Source organism: Triplophysa dalaica, chromosome 3, assembly GCF_015846415.1.
Source record: "Triplophysa dalaica isolate WHDGS20190420 chromosome 3, ASM1584641v1, whole genome shotgun sequence".
NCBI lineage: Eukaryota > Metazoa > Chordata > Actinopteri > Cypriniformes > Nemacheilidae > Triplophysa > Triplophysa dalaica.
Window position 1 is genome coordinate 26286830 of NC_079544.1, and position 18562 is coordinate 26305391.

At 37.4% G+C, this 18562-nt stretch overlaps 2 protein-coding genes across 5 annotated transcripts in view; both read left to right on the forward strand.

Annotated features, from left to right (window-relative positions):
- Positions 1-11592, forward strand: part of LOC130418366 (CUGBP Elav-like family member 5) — a 140937-nt gene extending 129345 nt beyond the window's left edge. For all 4 annotated transcript variants that reach the window (XM_056744470.1, XM_056744472.1, XM_056744471.1 and 1 more), the window contains 4 exons: positions 546-638; positions 1275-1418; positions 4009-4179; positions 5806-11592. In XM_056744470.1, coding sequence (XP_056600448.1) covers positions 546-638; positions 1275-1418; positions 4009-4136 — 365 coding nt within the window. In that variant the 3' untranslated portion in view covers positions 4137-4179; positions 5806-11592. The remainder of the gene's footprint in view (positions 1-545; positions 639-1274; positions 1419-4008; positions 4180-5805) is intronic.
- A 5008-nt stretch (positions 11593-16600) lies between these two features.
- The window catches only part of gna11b (guanine nucleotide binding protein (G protein), alpha 11b (Gq class)), a 35270-nt gene continuing 33308 nt past the window's right edge, over positions 16601-18562 (forward strand). Inside the window, exon 1 of the mRNA XM_056744201.1 lies at positions 16601-17323. Coding sequence (XP_056600179.1) covers positions 17188-17323 — 136 coding nt within the window. The 5' untranslated portion in view covers positions 16601-17187. The remainder of the gene's footprint in view (positions 17324-18562) is intronic.

An 18562-nucleotide genomic window follows, 5' to 3' on the forward strand; every position in this document is an offset into this window, starting at 1 on the left:
GTCCATTTCACACCTGCATGCTTAGATATTTTAATTAATTAATTTCTTTGAAACAATTTTAGAAGAAACATGTGAGACCACGTTGATCCTTAAATAAAACCCAATTAAGAACTCCATCAAATCTACCGTGTAACTTCGGAGTAAATGTATCATGAAAATCATTGACATAATGCAAACAACTCACAAATCTTGATTTTGGCGAAACGTGTGTTGGTAAGATTCACCTGAGACATGCACACGTGAAACGTCCTCCTCCGTCTGTCCCGCGGTGAACGTTATTTCTGGGAGGTGACTTTGCCGTGATTGAAACCTCAGGTTGTATTGGAATTTCTGGATATTACAGCGATCATACAGCGATGCCTGGAGATCTGTCATTTTAAATCAGTTTGATATATGATGAATGCGCTTTCAGATTTCATTGCACTGTGATCCTGTCATATTTCATTAGCATATAAAGGTCAACCTTCATCTTGTCCTTATTTTTCTCTCATCTGCACTCTTTCTCGTATCCCTATGGCCGTATGCTTCGGGCCGTGTGTCTACAGCCATATATCCTGCCACGACACTGAGCTCTATAGGTCAAACTCTGCCACAACAAGCTCAAATCATCCAGCAACAACAGCAGCAGCAGCGAGAAGGTGAGCTCACAGAACTCAAACCCAAATGAGGCCCTTAAAGTCCCAGTGAAATAAAAATTGACAATAACTGTTTTTTCATGAAATACTGCAGTGTTTATTGTAAATAGTTTATCAATGTGGGTCATTGTCTTTTTAAAAATCGTGTGGCCTCATAATCTTCATTTAAATCTGAAATGCACTTCCGTCCAGTAATGAGGTATGTTAAACAGCTTGGGCGGAGCATCCGTTAACTCCTCCCCTTCAACTGTCAGTCTGCTTCCTTTTCCATTTCAAAATGCAACGGCTGTTTTTATACTTCTAATCAAATGGCAGAAAATGACAAAAAACTCAATTTCATTTCACTCGGAAATCGTCAAACTACAAAAGTAAAGACGATCGCAACTTACGGTTAACTGGGACTTTAATATAGAATATAACGGGATGTTTATATGAGGAGGAAAAAACTCTAATTAAAACTAAAATGAATGTAAATTTCTAATTTTCTTTCTTTCTTTATGTATGTTTATTACAAAATTGTACACATTCAGGTAGCCTTGTTTAGGTTGATATATCTTTTGATCTGGAAATCCTGTATGGAGGCTTGTATTTTGAGTTTTGCTGTTTGTGTTTATGTGTATATGTGTGTGTGTGTTTCAGGTCCTGAAGGCTGTAATCTCTTCATCTATCACCTGCCGCAGGAGTTCGGCGATAACGAACTGATGCAGATGTTTCTTCCTTTCGGCTCCGTCATCTCGTCAAAGGTGTTCATGGACCGAGCGACCAATCAGAGCAAGTGTTTCGGTCAGACACGCCTTCTTACTCTGCACATGAGTATTATGAAGAAGTCATGTTATGATCAATTTTGTATGCAGCTTCAATAAACACTAAACTACTATTGTTTTAAACCATAAAGATAAAGGTATGGTTCAGCTGAAAAGACAAATCTTGTCATCGTTTAATCTCCCTCGTGTTTCTTAAAGCTTGTAAGACTCTTTGTTCAGGGGAACACGAAAGAAGATATCTTGAGAAATGTTGTTTTCAATAATGGAAGTCGATGGGGTTCAATGCTGTTTGGTTATCAACATTCTTTAAAATATCTTCTTTTGTGTTCTGCTGAAGAAAAAATTCAGACAGGTTTGGTAGAATGATAAGAGAAGTTTCCTTTTGGGGTGAACCGTCCCTTTAAATGTGATCAGCAAACTATTTTAACACTCTAGTCACTATGGGATTACTATATCATTGTGGCTTAACATGCTTTGTTTCTCCATAAAGCATTTGGTATCATACCTTTAACATTTTTGTTTAAAAACAAAATCACTTGATAAACTGGTAACTAACTGTTTTAATTCTCCACCTAATCACATATTTATGCATTAAATTTGTGATTTATGCGTTTAGTGTCTGGCAAATTGTTATTTTGGACCCTGTCCAAATTGCGATGCGATAAAGTCAGGGATGTACCAGGGCTCAAGCGTGTGCGTGTTGAGGTTTAATGAAGGTTTATTGGACCTCTTACTCACCCCCAAAGCCCTTGACTGTCTGCACTGACATATTTATATTCATTCTCTGCACATACACAAGCAGCTTTGCAACACAATTGCTTTTGCAGAAAACACATTGTATGCGTCTTTCTCTCTCCCTCTCTCTGCCATTACTCTAATTTGATTCAGACTTCTCAGTGGAAACGCTTTCCTTAAGGATTTCATGTCTAGGTCCTTCGATGTGAATTTAAAATGAGCAAGATTTGACTGACACCTTTGGACCTTTGTGGTCTGTACTGCAGGGACTGTAGTGTGCACAACAAAAACACATAAACACCTCGGTAAACGTAATACAGGTGCAGACTTCCTACGGTAATCTGAGCTAAATTGCACAACCTTCTGGTTATAGCTTATAGCTGCTCAGTTTCATAACCCCCAAGTCATGCGAAGCTTACTCATGTCATGTGAAGTAAATCTGGCCGCCGGTCTGATGTAAATATGCTGTTGAGCTGTATGGTTTTACTATGGTATTTGGCAGCTGATAGTAGACCGGAGTTCATTTACATTTATTTATATATTTGTGTGTGTGTGCACTGTGCAACCAAGAAACATTTGCATTATATTTTCATTCATGCTTTTGGCAGACGCTTTTATCCAAAGTGACTTGCTGTACAAAGCATTTTATCAGTTTTTATGTCCTCTAGAGCAGTGGTTCTCAAACTGTTTCGTTATGAGGCCCCCTTTGTGTAGGGATGCATCGCTTTGCGGCCCCCCAAATAAAGACTTATCATTTTAAACCTATAATTTTAATTAAACCGAAAACGGTCTTATTTTTCTGTTGTTTGATTGCATAAAATTTAGAATAAATTTATATATTTCATTAAATGCCACAAAGTATGAGAACCACTGCTCTAGAGATCCAAGCCACAACATATGCACTGCTTACATTGAGCTTAAGCAATCTGAGCTAAACGTGGAAATAGAGCTAGGCGAGGATGACTAACAGCTTTGCAAGCATTAAGCATACTTTCTTTCGTTCTTAATGGTAGATTACCAACTAACCTAGACTGTCGGACACAATGTCTCACATTTAGTTTGATACACAAACTGTTACCTTGCATATTTTTTATTTATTCTTTTATTTTACTGAGAATTTTTGCTATTTATACTGGCATTATTTATTTTGTAAAACCATACAGCCATTTAAACTAACTTTACCCTAGTTACAAACAACTTAGACAGCATATATGGGTAATATTTGTTACCTCAGTTAAATCACAATATGGCCCGGTTTCAAAGACACGGCTTGGCCTAAGCTAGGACTATGCCTTAGTTGAATTGAGATATTTATGTCGCTTTTATAAAAATACCTTAGAAGAATACATTACTGGTGTGCATCTCTAAACAAAACAATGGCACTGATGTATTTAAGATATTTCTGAGCATGTGATTTTCAGGTTAAGACAGGTCACGCAGTCATTTTTATCTGAGACTAGCCTTAAACCTTGTCTGTGAAACCTGGCCTATGAGTACTAAACGTGAAAAAAATCTCTGTGTATGCTCACAGTGTAGCTTACTATGTTTCGAGCAGTTTCTCTACTTCAGATTTTTGTCTTTAAAACGCGAAAACAATCTTGTCCTCGCTGTTTACTATTTGCGGGAAAAGTTCCTTATTTTCGCATGAGCAACACGAGCTCATTTTCAGCTTCCGCCGAAGAAAAGATTGATGCCCTTTCGCATATCCTGCTGCAAATTCACGTCTATTCGCATCTTTGCATTGACTTTGAATGTAATATACTCGCGCAAATTGATTTATTCACATTTGGTGTTTACCCTCCATTAGCTTGTTGAAATACATGTTAAAATAATGTCCTAAACATTCTGTGATTCACACTTGTTTATCTCCGCAGGCTTTGTGAGCTTTGACAACCCTTCCAGCGCTCAGACTGCCATACAGGCCATGAACGGATTCCAGATCGGCATGAAGCGCTTAAAAGTTCAACTGAAACGACCGAAGGACGCCAGCCGTCCGTACTGACTGAAACCAGAGAGACACATGTACACTGTCACACATCAGAGGGGTACGTCATCTCGAGAGATATATTTTGCTTCCATATTATTGACTATTTGTGTCGGCATCAGCTTGTGATGGCTTTTTTTACCCATCAGAGCTTATTTTCCTAATTTAAACTATTAAGGTTACAAAAGCCTAATATTTTTTGATGTTTTGTGCTATACTTATTGTTTTGATGCTTGACTTCACTTAAGGTCCAATGAGTATTATTTTGAAGGCTCTATTGGCAGAAATGCAAATATTATACATTACTATGTCTTCAGAGGTTTATAAAGACCTCACAAAATGAAGCGTTATGTTTTTATTACCTCAGAATGAGTTATTTCTATCTATATACATTGCGGGTCGCCTTGCATGGAATTCCACGTTGTTTCTACAGTAGCCCTTAAAGGAGAAACTGCTCTAAAGAGCGCGTTCCATAATTACGTTACCTCTTTCGGCAAAGAAGCGAAAACGTGACAACATCTTAATCCTCTCTCAGTAACCGTAGTGCTTCAAAAGGGAGGGGGTGGAGTGAGTCTAACCACTACATGCCGCTAAATTTCATACACTGGACCTTTAAATGTGAAATTCTTTATTCCTGTATTGCAAACCTTTTAATACTTAAGATATTTCAATTTAGTTTTATTTCCATAGCGCATTTGACAACTTTGCATAGTTGCAAGCAGTGTTGGGTGTAATCAGTTACTAAGTAATTAAATACTGTAATTTAATTACTTTCTCTTAGTAAAGTAAGGAAAGTAAGAGATTGCTCTAATTTCTTCTATAGTTTGATGATGTAACTTCGGATGTAATTGAATTTTCATGTCAATTCCCCTATTGTATATATTACACAGTATTTAGTTCAAAGTCTAACTTTTAAAATGCATGCATGAATGTATCTTTCCCACATTTGTAATATTTAAGTCAGTAAACAAGAATACTTTATGTAGTTTCATATTATTTATTTGAATGAATTAAATAAGACGTTTCGTGTCTATCCGTGAATCACTTAACTAATCAAGGTTGATGTAGGATATAGAAAGTAATTAGTAATAAGTAATTAAATACTATTTGAAAAGTATAATTTGTACAGTAATCTACTTTTGAAAATGTAATTAGTAACTAGTAATTCATTACTTTTTCATAGTAACTTACCCAACACTGGTTGCAAGGCAGCTTTACAGAAAACACATTTTATCAGTATAGAAAAGAAATCATTTCAAACTATAAAATTGTGCATGTAAATGTAGCATACTTATTTACTAATAATATTTACTAATGATGGGGGTACGAAAACGTATTTCTATATATATGAAAAGCATAAATAAAGTGTATTGGCCCAAGTGTTTCCTCGAGTGCATGGTGTATATTCAGAGTAAAGTGTGAAAATCCAAATGTTGTCTTGAAGTCAGCCGGCTGATGCAATCTTTCAGCACACCTGCATCATGTCATCTTCCTCCACGCTTCCATCACGCTTAATGCGATGTCAAAAGCTCAGGCCTCAAGTTTAGCTTCACACGCCGCTCGCTGTGACTGATGCCTCCTGGTTTGACATCCAGATATCAAGCTGTCACCATGTAGCCGAGCTTTTCCCGCATATGTCTGTCTCTTGAGTCGAGTTCTGACATTTCTCTCTCTCTTTCCCCGGCAGGTTTTGAACAGTTGTAGTCTTGATGTTTTGACGGATGGAAACTTTTCTTGAAAAACTAACACACAAAAAAGACCGAGCAAACAACAACAACACAAAACACACCAAGAGAACGAGAAACCAAGCTCAGAAGGGAGTTGGGAGAAACATATCGCATTTAACTTAAGCACGTCGCAACCACGATGGAAGATGGGAGTCACGGGGGACGAAGACGACGATGCCGGAAACAAGGACAAAAACAGACGAAAACCTTTTCCTCTTTTGAAAAACAACTTCTACCGAACACTTTGGAAGAACGGTGCATGGCCACGAGTTCACGAATGCTGACCTAGAAGCAAAAGACCAATCCATGCACATATCAAAAGACTCTTCTAACAGAAAGCGCCAGTCGTAGCTTTTACTTCTGTGGAATAATGAGGGTTTATTGTTGAAGATCCAAGGTAACCCGTCATTTGGACGGCTAGAAATCTCTCTCTTTCTCTCTCTCTCTCTCGCTCTATATTCCCTCTCTCCTGCAGCGCTGGTGTGTGCGACACTGGTGCAGTTTAATGAACTCTCTCTTACCCGTAGGGACCAGAGGACCAAATCTTTTTAATCTATATCGTAAAGATGTACAATATTACCACGCGATGATCGATTATCTTACACTACACACATGCTATTCATATAATATGCCAATTAAGAGTTAGACACAAATACTTCAGGGTGTATAGTGTAGGTTTACGGGGGTTTATCGAATAAAACTAGTTTCCAGGTTATGGGGGCAAAAAAAACGTAAGGATGTTGGTAGATTCTGTTTAGTGGGGTATTTTAGACTATTGTTATAAACTATGACGTGTGTTGATATGGAATTGTTATGGGCACATTCTGAATTGCTTTTCATTGCCACGTCGCATTTCAGAAAGAAATATGTCAGGGCCTTTAGGTCCATTGCGATCTTTATTTCATCCGCCATCCTAAAACGACCAGAACGAAAGCTTAACTCAATATTTTTGCCAAACAATAGCTGTTAGTGTTGAGTTTCAAGGTTTATAAAGGAAACGTCATGCTTGAAATGTCTTTAAAGTGGCTGCTTTCAGGATGGTATCGATCACTTTTTTAAAAGACAAATATCAGCTTTGAATTGAATCTGAATCATAAAACCAGTCTTAAGTAGCTCGAGTTGCAATAGACAAGAATACATTGTATGGGTCAAAATTATAGATTTTTCTTTAATGCCAAAGATCTTTACAATATTACGTAAAGATCATGTTCCATTAAGATATTTAGTAAATTTGCTACAGTAATTATATTTAAAAAAAAATTTTTTTGAGTGGATGTGCCAATATTGCTAACAAAATGGCCAGAAACACGGCTACAAACTTCACTCGTTGCTTCCCGGTCTTTGGGAATTACCCTCTCAAGTCTGGTAACTATGTAAAGCTTAGAATTTCAGCTTTCGGGTTCATCTCCTCATTACAACGTCATTACATCCATAAGCCAATAGAGAGCATTATAACAAACCTGTTTCTTCTTAGCAACGGCCTGCTACAACGCCTCTGATTAACAACTTCGAAGGCCATTTTCTCAATGTTTAGATTTTTTGCACCCTCAGATTCCAGAGTTTTAAATAGTTATATCTCAACCAAATATCAAGTCACATCCTTACAAATCATTCATTAATAGAAAGCCTGTGTATTCAGCTTTCAGATTATGTAAAAATCAAAAATTGACCCTTAAGACTGGTTTTGTTGTCCAGGCTCACATACTTGATTTTGTGTGACATATTTCAGCTTACTTATATATGCATTTGCATTTAAATAGCATAATTCATACTATACTGCCATTAAACAAAATCTCACACCATGTATTATTTTCATGTTTTCTGTCCTGCAGACAGACACATTTGTTTACTGTATATAGACCACTTTAGAAAACTTAAACAAAACAGTTTTTTAACACTACACAAACATTTCAACAAACTAAAAGATAACATTTATAACCCAATCAAAATGCTTCACGAATATCTTTAAGGTTTAACCATACAGTATATATACGATTTTTTTTTTAAATACAAAATTAAACCGGTCCAGTGTTTGCGTTTTGTGAAGTGTTCTATGCGTGATCCATATAATGGAAGTCAATGGGGACCAATGTCGTTTGGTTATCAACATTCTTCAAAATATCTTCTTTTGTGTTCTGCAGAAGAAAAAAACTCATTCAGGTTTGAAATGACATGAAGATGAATAAATGATCAAAACTTTCCCTAAAAACGGCCACAAAAAGACATTTTGCTTAGCTATTGGCATTTCCATTGTGAGAATGGGCTGTTTAAAGATGAAGAATTTTCATTTACAATCGTGCCATAGTACAACATTAAGCTTTGAATTTGCGTCAGTGACATGCACTGATATGCTGTTTGCCAGAAGAGCCTTCTAGACAAGAGTTTCTATTAGACAAATCAGAGCGTATGACAGTGTGACACAGCACACAGAGATATATCTTTCGAGACAGTAGTTCTTCTCTGTTCATGCTTTATTCAGGTATCTCACGTGTAGGTTAAATGAATAGCTTTCTTATAGCTCATAGTTACACTGTATTGTGCATGCATATGTAAACGTAGTACTTATTTAGAGCCGGGGCAACGGGCCTAAACGACCAAGGAAAATGATAGTTTAGTCTTGTAAAGGAACAAAAGAGTATACCGAGGTGGAAACGTTAGTAAACTAACCAGCGAGAACATTGTTCATCTTTTAAAGTCAACATGAAATGAACATTGAGCCTCTTTACGTTTTCTTAACACTGTTGCTGGTTATATTGTACATGATTCATCGATGCACGTTATCCAAAGATAAATATTTGCATAATCTCTTAACAAAATGCAACAACTGCAAAAACGAGAGGTCGAGTTTCATGTTGACTTTAACATCATGCTTAGTTGTTTTGACCTACCTAACCCGTTCAAACCTTTTCGGACCAAACAGTAATTTGTTTTCTGAGCAGAATTTCTCTTGTCTTGCCGTGACCAATGAACCGCGCAAATGTGCATGTTTCTTTCAAGCGATTCCAAGGAAATTTACTTTTTTTTTTTTAAGTCCCACTTGAAGCTGATGTGATTGGAAAGCATCTTCCGCCCTCCACCTTTAATATTTATGGGACAAAGTGGATTCGAGCATTTTAACAGGTCAAGCAAAAATTATATTGTGCCAACATAAACTCGTGAAACAATTTGAAAAGCAAGAACCGAATTTAACCAGAAGTCAAAAGCTATGTAGAGGACCTTTAATATGTTTCTTTAAAATAAGTCCTTCACAATTTTTTATTGGGATTGGCAAAATTTATTACATTTCAAATTTTACCCAACAGGTTTCATGACATTCTTGCAATGCGTTTGTTTTACAAACATACAAAAAATAAACGTAACATCCAAAAATGTACACCTAGCTATAGAAATCCAATCTTCTTAATCCATAAATACAGCATTTCTCTTGTTTCCTTTTACACTGTTCACTCAAAACTGTCCGCTGAAAGTACATTATAACAGTACATTACACTCTGAAATATAAATGTGATGTCATAAGACAACCTTTAAAGTAACTATAGGTTGTCATCCAAGAACCCGATGTTCCTGTGATGTCACGGAACAACCTTTATTGATCATATGATGTCATAGAAAAGTGGGTGCTTCTGAAAAACGCAGGTGGTCCTCACCCTTCCTGTTAACAGAACTGATTCACCCATCTAAAGAAACTATAATGTAACGCAGTAAATCTTCGCAGAGCCATATTACCAACCCAAGAACATACATATAGTTCTTCATAAGAACAATTCCCGAAGAACATTTATTTAAGAGTGTACGTTTCATCTGGTAACGGTGTCATCATGTACAGTCGAGATATTTTAATTGAGTCACATATGTATCGATTTTTTACTCTACACAAATCATCACAACTGTGACTACATGAGTCACGTTGAAAGGCACACTTTTATTCTGCACTTATTCAATATAAATATCATAACTTTGAACACGCTAAAATTCCTTCCATAATAAATGATGTCAGACTCGGCTTCAGAAGCCTCATTTAGCGTCACGACCAAATCTGCTTCCTGACTTAACTGTTTAACCACCTTGGAGAGTGACATCATCATTCCCAGACAGGATCCAGTGAGATTACGGATATGTTGGGAATGGCATACTACTAGACTACTTTAGTATACCGCACATTTTCCGTCCGCATTACCTGCATTTGCCAAAATGTATAAAACGACACACAGAACAACACAATACGCAAGCGCCGCTCATGTATTACAGAATAGAATACGTACCGTCAAAAGATACTGTTTGTTGTTGCATACCGCATATAGTTTTTATGTAGTATGCCATTCTGAACGTGTCCCATAACAACAGAGAACATTCCTAGCTGTGCGGCGGCTGTACCGAGCAGTGGCACATGTGATTTTTTTCGAGATGTTTTTAAGCTAAACCTTACATACACGATGTACAAACATGAAGATTCACGTTCTATTTCAATTTCTAGTCTTTCTATTGCCAAAAAAAATAAAGAGAAAGAAAATAGTTCTTATTTCTTAGCTTGCCCTGCCTATAGTTACGAGCTCACTCTTTGTGCATGCTTACTGCTAGAAACGTAGAGAGACACTTTTTTTTAGTAAAAGGCTTCGAAAACATAAAAACGCATTGTTGCACCGCATTTTATTTTCCTTTTCAACCAATACCTCCGAGGGTAAAGGTCAAAGCTTCAAGGATACCGAGGCGCTGGCGGAGGTTGCGGTTATCACGGCGACGTAGCGCTGCATGGAGAATCCAAGCGCGGGAGTCGCCGGACACGCTCCTCAGGTTTTGGGGCTATTTCGGGAGTATGTTTTACAAACTGTGTTTTTTATTCATATGATGTTACTACCTGAACTAAGCCATGTTATCTTCTTTCATACTCCTTCATACTGCCACAGTACTCTGCTAGAGCGACGCTGCATACAGTATCAAAACATACGAACCTCAAGCTTTCTATTCAAGTCTCACTCCATGTTTGCTTCGGTTTGTGGTCATTTGTTGCATCCAGAATGTTTTGTACAGAAGAAATGGGGGGTTAAGGATGTTCGAGATAATATACCGGTATGATGTGGTTCTTTATATACGTCATTGAATGCAAAGGGATGTGCTTGAAAATGAATAATGAAATCTGTCTTATGTATTTGGTGGGATCGTTGATAGCACATAAAGCTTCTTTTCAGGTAGAATGGGTCAGAGACTTACAGTACAAAGCTTCCGTCCGGGTGAAGCGATTCGCAAAAACTAGGCTTGCTGTTAAGGGACAGAAAACATGGACGGAGCTCTGGGGTGGGTTCGCTCTGAACGATTGTGTTATATTGTAGGGTTTCTTAGCACAATATACAAAACAGATGTAAGCTAAATAATGAATCTATGTTTATATCTTATGGAGGGAAGTATGGGACACAATGAGTTTAAGCCTTTTAATGGAGATGTCAAAGACAAGATAACCTTCCTTTTCTTTTCGAAGAAAAACAGACCGTCATCTTTCCTCCGAATTTGCTGCTTTGACAATTCAGTGTGTTAAGGGTTTTAACGATGCTGTTTTATTTATTATTTCGGTCATTTATTTATTTCATTGATTTTGTTGTTAGAATTTCAACATTTGCATTTTTTATTTGTATATTTATGTATGAACTTTAAGTTGATCATTTCTGACATTATGTATGAATGATGCTTAATGGGGCTTTTTCTGTCTTTCTTCTTTTTTCAATTTTACAATAAAAATGAGAAATGCTCACCAACACTGTTTGATCACTTGTACATGTCAATATATTGTATCAAAGATGTCTTGCCCTATGTTAACTTCCGGTCTGTGTTTGGTTCTAATATAACAATTGACATTAATATTTGTTTACACAATATTTCGTTGTATATTAATTGTTTAAAATTAAAACTACTCAACAGTTATAGATTCTTTGGGGAGGTCTACCTGAAGTTACGTATTGGCCATGTGACGTTTGAATATGTTGTTGCCACTGAAACTCTGTCTTTAAGAAAGAAAGCTGTCTCATAAACTGCATAAAGCCATTTAAAAAAAAAATAGTTTAATTGTTTAATTGTTGAAAGATTGTTCATCTTTATTGGCATTATTTTTTGAGAAGCTGTCCTCATCTATTGTGTATTATGGTCCTGCTGTCGGCCCATATTACAGATTATGAATTAGCATTATTAACACATTGTGTTTATGGCCTGTGGGACTATGAGACTTCCTTCATAGGGTGAAAGTGTTCTGACTTTCCACAGAGTTTGAGGGCAATTGCAATATAAAATGTTCAACACAGAATACAGCTAGAAAGAATAAAAAAGATTTATTTTGTTTGAGCATGAAGGACAAGCATCCAGCCTGCTTCAATCCTTATAAATCATGCCCGTGTAATAAAAAACATCCACAGCTAAATACATTTGATGGTCCAGCAGACCGAGAAAGAAATATGACAAACGAGAACTCTTAAGCGAGTAGTTCGTCCAAAAATAAAAATACTGTTGTCTTATTGTTTTGTTCAGAATGTCTTTGTTTAATTCTGTTGAACACAACAGGTGATGTTTAAATTAGAAAAAGATAGTAAAAAAAAACATTCCTTATTTTACTTGTGCCCTGCAGTCCCATTCTTCTGAAAAATGTATTTAATTAAACATCTCCTTTATGCTCATATCATGTACATTGCAATATGAAACATTTGATGTCAATGAACAGACATGTCAAGCCTGACATAGGAGGTGTTAAAACAGCTCCTCCAGAAGTTGTACATTAAAATGTGGTCATTGGTACATTTCTGGTCATTTAAATCAGGTCTAAATATTATTCTAAATTATCTAAAATTTTAGAAAACTTAAACTAAATTAAAATTAAAAATGCTGTAATAGCAATAAATTGAAAAAAGTTGACACACAATTTTTTTTTAACTAAATAAATTTAAAATGCGATTTAAGGAAATACATAAAAATGAAATGCCAAAAGTCAACCAAAAATGAACACAAAAGCTAAAACTATAATAATGAATAGCAATATAATATGATACAAATAATACACAATTAAAATATATCATAAAATATGTAAGTCTAACTGCTTCCAATGTTGAAAGCAGCACTGACAAAAAAATAAAAAAAATATGTTCATTTTCTAAATTTATATTTAAAACATTTTGCGAAACGTTCTGCACACTTTTTTATAAGCAAAATAATAAATAAAAAAAACACAGATCCAACAGAATCAGAAAGGAGAGTAAACGATGCCAAAATGTAAATGTTTGGGTGAATTATATCTTTATTGTCACAGCTGTTTCTCTTAAACTAAAACTGAATTACATGGAGATCAAACAGGGGTAAATACTGAATTCCTCAGAGAAAAAGACTTTAAAGGGAGCTTCTCAATGTCTCAATCTGTCCTCAGATTTCCTGAGATAAAAGCCCAAACTAACCATATGATTTTATGTTATTGCATCAACAATGGACTCATATGTGTTTATTATTTATTTTGATGAACACATGTTGCTTAAACTGGTGCAGTGAGTAAACGTGAACGTGTCCCCAAATCAGATGTGGGTTTGTGTGCCGATGGATCTCTCGGCTCTAATAGACTGTTGATTTTCTCATCTGTGTTTTGCTGAGCTTGGCAAACCTGCGTGCTGACTCGCTGCCACAGCCACTTCATCCTGATCTGGTTTTAATCAAGAAAAACGTTGGTTTGGACATCTATCTCACAAACACCCGACCACGGGATGAAGGAGAGCTCCGGCAGAACATACATCCAACCAACAGCCCAATTAAATCAGAGTGAATCATTCTGAAAAGAAAAGAAGAAGAAAATCAATGGACCTTGTGCTGTTTTCTAAACGAGACATTGATCAGGTTATGCTCTCTCTATCAGGAACATAACATTCATCACATGTAGGGAATGAAGGAACAACAGACCGCGATCTCGAGTTTAGTGTGTTTGCAGAAAACAAAGTTTAGTGAGAGTTTAATCTTCCTGCTCGGGGAACGGATTTGAGGGCTGTGAGATGAAGTTAAACCCTTCAAGAGAAAGATGAATGTAAACCCTATCATTTGTATTTCAGATGGATGCTGTTCGTAGATGAATACTGGTACTAGAACCATCATATTTTGTACTGAATTTGAAAGTGAAATCCTCAAGGACTAAACCACAGTCAGTTCCATTCATAAAATGAGATTCCTAAATTAGATGTATTGCTGCAGAAGACAAAACTATGTTTTTTCTTTAAATAACATCCATAATTTCTAAGATTCACTGCAGTTTCTGTGGCAAACAACTGGCAAAGTAATATACAAGATATATGGACTCTTTAATATTTCAGCTGACCTGTGAGAATTAGGAGCACAAATCAATTTCAATTATGGCTTTCCTTCAACCTCTGAAGAAAACTGCCAGCGTGGGTTCAACTTCAACACAACTCTCCAAATGAATTACAACCTGGGTTCGATCTAAAAATATCTTGTGATGTAAATTTTGACGTGTCCTTGAGCAAGGAACAAAGGCCATGACAGGAGTGAAAATATAATTTCCAACTCATTGATTTCCACAAAAATCTCTTAGCCAATAGTGCCACTATGTGGTTGAGATTTGGATACTTAATTCACTCTTCAAATTGTATTCATTTCAAATCAGACACACGTTTACGTCTAAATTACAGGAGCAGCTTGGTCACCTTAAACCAGATTTAGTAAAAAATATCATAATTTGTTCACCCTTCTGTTGTTAAAAACCTCTATACAATTTTTTGTTGTGATGAACACAAATGAAGATGTTTTAATGAAAGTTTATAACCTAGCCATTTTGGGTCACTATTGACTCCAATAGTAGGACAAAAGACTACTATGGGGATCAATGGTTATTGGCTTAGTTACAAATCAGCCAACCTGCTATTTTTTACTGCTATGGTCATGTTGTACTAATCTATGACTGCCAGAAACTTCTATTTTGAAATGTTTGCTTAAAATTGGTGTCTCGTAAAATGTAGAAAGTTGTACTTCTCCCCTATTTTCTCCAAATGGCTTCATTTTAAATTTGATGAAATTGGTACCGGCTGTGTGTAATAGTGCCATGAGGAATTTATATCGCCCTCTTGTGGATGTGGTGAGGTCACCATGGCAACCCAGCTGGAGCACTTATGATGGTGAGGGAACAGCAGTTCCCATGACTGTCCACTAGAGGTAGTTGAAGACCTCAATAAAAGTAGCTAGCAGCAGGATGATAAACTAACAAAGCAACATGGTTGTGTCCTAAATATTGAAGTACAATTTTATCTCCGATATGAAGACATGTAATGAGGACATAAAAATGTACTTCAATATTTCAATATTCATCTAACACTTTTTAAAGATGGAAATTATAGTCTGGTTCTGTCTTGTCTCGGTCAATTGTTCCAGCGGAAAGTTGTCATAGGAAGTCCTTTTAGTTTTAATAATAATAATAATAATAAGGAAATCATAGAAGCCAGTTTTTTTAACTAAAAGAGACAATTCGAAGAAAGGTGGAATTACTCCTACATTTAAGATCTATTCATTTAATACCAGTCAAAATTTTGGAAATGCTTGACTAAATGTTTCTTACAATCTTAATATTTTAATGCAAACAAGAATTTTTGTTGGCAAAAAATATAGTTGTGCCAACATATCAATTACTTTCATTTGAATAAATGCTAATTTTTGTTTTACATTGAACCAATACAGTGAAAAAAAGTGGAGCCTTAAATGGATGGAATGCAATATAATGTAGTTTTCATTTATTTGATATGCTTTTGTTTGCAACATGATTCCCACAGTTACAATTGTCCTACTGCATAGTGTTTAGGAATTTACTCTTATTATAGAAGGTGGAAAAATATAGCAAAGAAAGAGTAAGTGTTGGTTTACATTATAGCACTGTCAGAAAATCTTTATCAGGGGTTCAGGGTTATCTTTCTATATTTGAATATGAATATTATATATGAATCTCCAAAGCTACTAATACATCTCATAAATTGCAACTTGTTACAGGACACAGGTCACGTGTAATACACGATGTGTCCGCTAGATGAAGGCAAAGTTACACAACTGTGATTTACTCTTCTACGACGTTACTGAACTGTAGTTAGTAGATTGTAAAGTACAAGATGTGGTTTGAAATCCGTTTTAAGAATCATAATAAATTATTTACAGTATTAAAACAGTATTTTTTTCTAAATGATCAATAGGAAACTTTGTGTTTTTAAATGCCCAGTCAATTGTAGTGCTCTGTAGAGATGTTGTGCAACAAATACGGTAATGTTCTCAATTTGAATAAGAGTTTACTGATGTGTCTATTTATCTAAAACAATACTAATGAAGTCATATATTAGTGGGAATGTCACTGTCACACTCTTTTCCCTCAGAATAAGCGACACACCCCTGTGAAGGCTTCCTGAATGCCTGACTGACTTGAGCACTCCACCAAACTTGACAGTTCCTGTTATCCGCCTCCGGAGCGCGTGCCCGCACTGTTCCCGCCTCTCCTCTCCCGCTTCAGCCAGTTCTCCCTGTCAATCATGCCGGCCGTTAGAATGATTGACAGCAGCTAGTGTGCGTCCCGCAGCTCCAATGATGTAGGAGGAGGATCTGCAAAAAGTGCTATAATCCATTTTTAAAAACAACGGTGTTTTATATCCACGAATTCATTTCTACGCTACACCGACCAAGAGGTTCATGATAAAAATTTTTTTTTTTTTACTATGAACATTTTTTTCAGCGCATTATTCAATAGCTCGTCGTAAAGCAGTGACGTTTCGTCGCAAGACACCGATCAAGCGATTCCACCAACATCGCCGAGGAGGAATCGTTTTGAAAGAGGTGGACGAGACTGCGCGCTCTGTCCCGTTTTCATCGGGACCCGAGTTGGTGGTGATCCAGCCGCCGCGGTGCCGCTGTGGGAGTGTCGCACGCACGCACGCACGCACGCACGCGAGGATAGTTTGCCCTGGATTTTCAATCATTTGCGAGATAAGGCTATCGGACCTCCTCCTCCTCCTCTTTGACGCTACCCTCCCTTCCTCGTCCCCGGATTTTCTCGTCCTCTCCAAGCTCCGTGAGACCGCACGCGGGGTAGAGGCTCGCGCCCACCGCGACAGAACCGAAGCAGGCCCCCTCCCCCACTCTCGAAGCCCCCCTCAGATCATCTCCTCATTTTTCCCCTCCTTAATATTTTTCCTCGGAGGAGGAGGAGGAGGATTGGGGGGATTCTTTCGTTTCGCCCCTCTCTCTTCAACGTCCGTCCGAACTGAGTGATATTTTTATTTGATTTTTTCCTCCGGTTTTCTCGAAGCCCCCGACGAGGCCGGGCTGTGTTCAGAAAAGCGGTGGGGATGACTTTGGAGTCAATGATGGCCTGCTGCTTGAGCGAAGAGGCCAAGGAGTCGAAACGAATCAACGCGGAGATCGATAAGCAGCTCCGCCGGGACAAGCGCGACTCGAGGCGGGAGCTGAAGCTGCTTCTGCTCGGTATGAATTACGCCGCCGTTTAACTCACTCATTCACAGGTCTCGCCGCGGTTTTAAACGGCGACTTGAGGGTGTATTCAACGCTCCACCTCCGTTATACCGCGGAGGCATTTTTCTTGTTTGTTTATTTGATGTCTATGCAAATGTTGTTTTTCCCTCATTTTCGTGTCTTTTTAGTTTACTGCCCAACATAGTTTTCAGGCGATCTGCGCTAGCCTGTATGCTAAGGCGTTAGCTGCGTTGGGGCCACACTGGACAGGGCCTTGCAATATCACACTAAAATCTCAGCACTCTCTCAGATGTGTTTATTTGAGTACTTTATTCATGTGCGTCAAAGACACGCTTTTGTGACCAATAGAGTGGATCCTGTGTCGTAAAGCTCTTTCTCCATTATGACTCTGCATTGTTTATCTAGCTGTCAGTTTTGTGTCAGTATCCCTAATAAGTCAAAGTGGTTGCCTGCCACTGTGGGAAATGCATCTTGCATGCTCCTTGAAACGAGGATGTGGGTTGTGTTGTCTGGGTAATGCATTTTGCCTGCTCTAGATAAAAATGCAGATGTGCTGTTGAGAAATCTCTTCTGTATGGCCAAGTTGTTTTGGAGGATGCAAAGTGGTCTGTGTGACGAAATGCAAATGACCCTTGACTGTTCTGCGGTTTGTGTGTGAGGTTTAAAGCAGATAAACGTTCATCTTGTCAAACCACGGTATTCAAATGTTAGGGAAACTCACAGCTTAATGAAAACACGTGCAAAGCTGGTCCGTTTGTTTTGAGTGCAGTTCACGATTCTGTATGCGTAGGTAATATTTCTCCCGTGATAATTTTCAAATTAATGAGAAAAAATCAATTAGCACCCCCAACAAGCCATTAGTGTTAAACATCAATCATTGTATGTATCATGGGAGTTTTACTTCATTGGTCTGTGCCCACGTGAAATTTGGGTCACCATTGCTCTATTAACATTTATTACTGGATTGAATTATCTCAAAATGGTGGTTGGCTGTTGCCTTATGAGGGCGTGAGAGCTTTGCACGCTTGACCCTGGCGAGGAAAGAGAATTGGGTGCTTTTTTATCAATATGTGAAGTTGTGAGAGTGTGCTTGCCTGTGACTCAGTGAGTTGGTAAGCGGTGATATCTGACACGGACAGCCTTCATTCGTTTCCTATTAGTCAGGACTGTTTTTCCGGCCAGAGCTTCAAAATGAACTGCTCTTTTTAAAATGGATCATAAAGTAGAAAC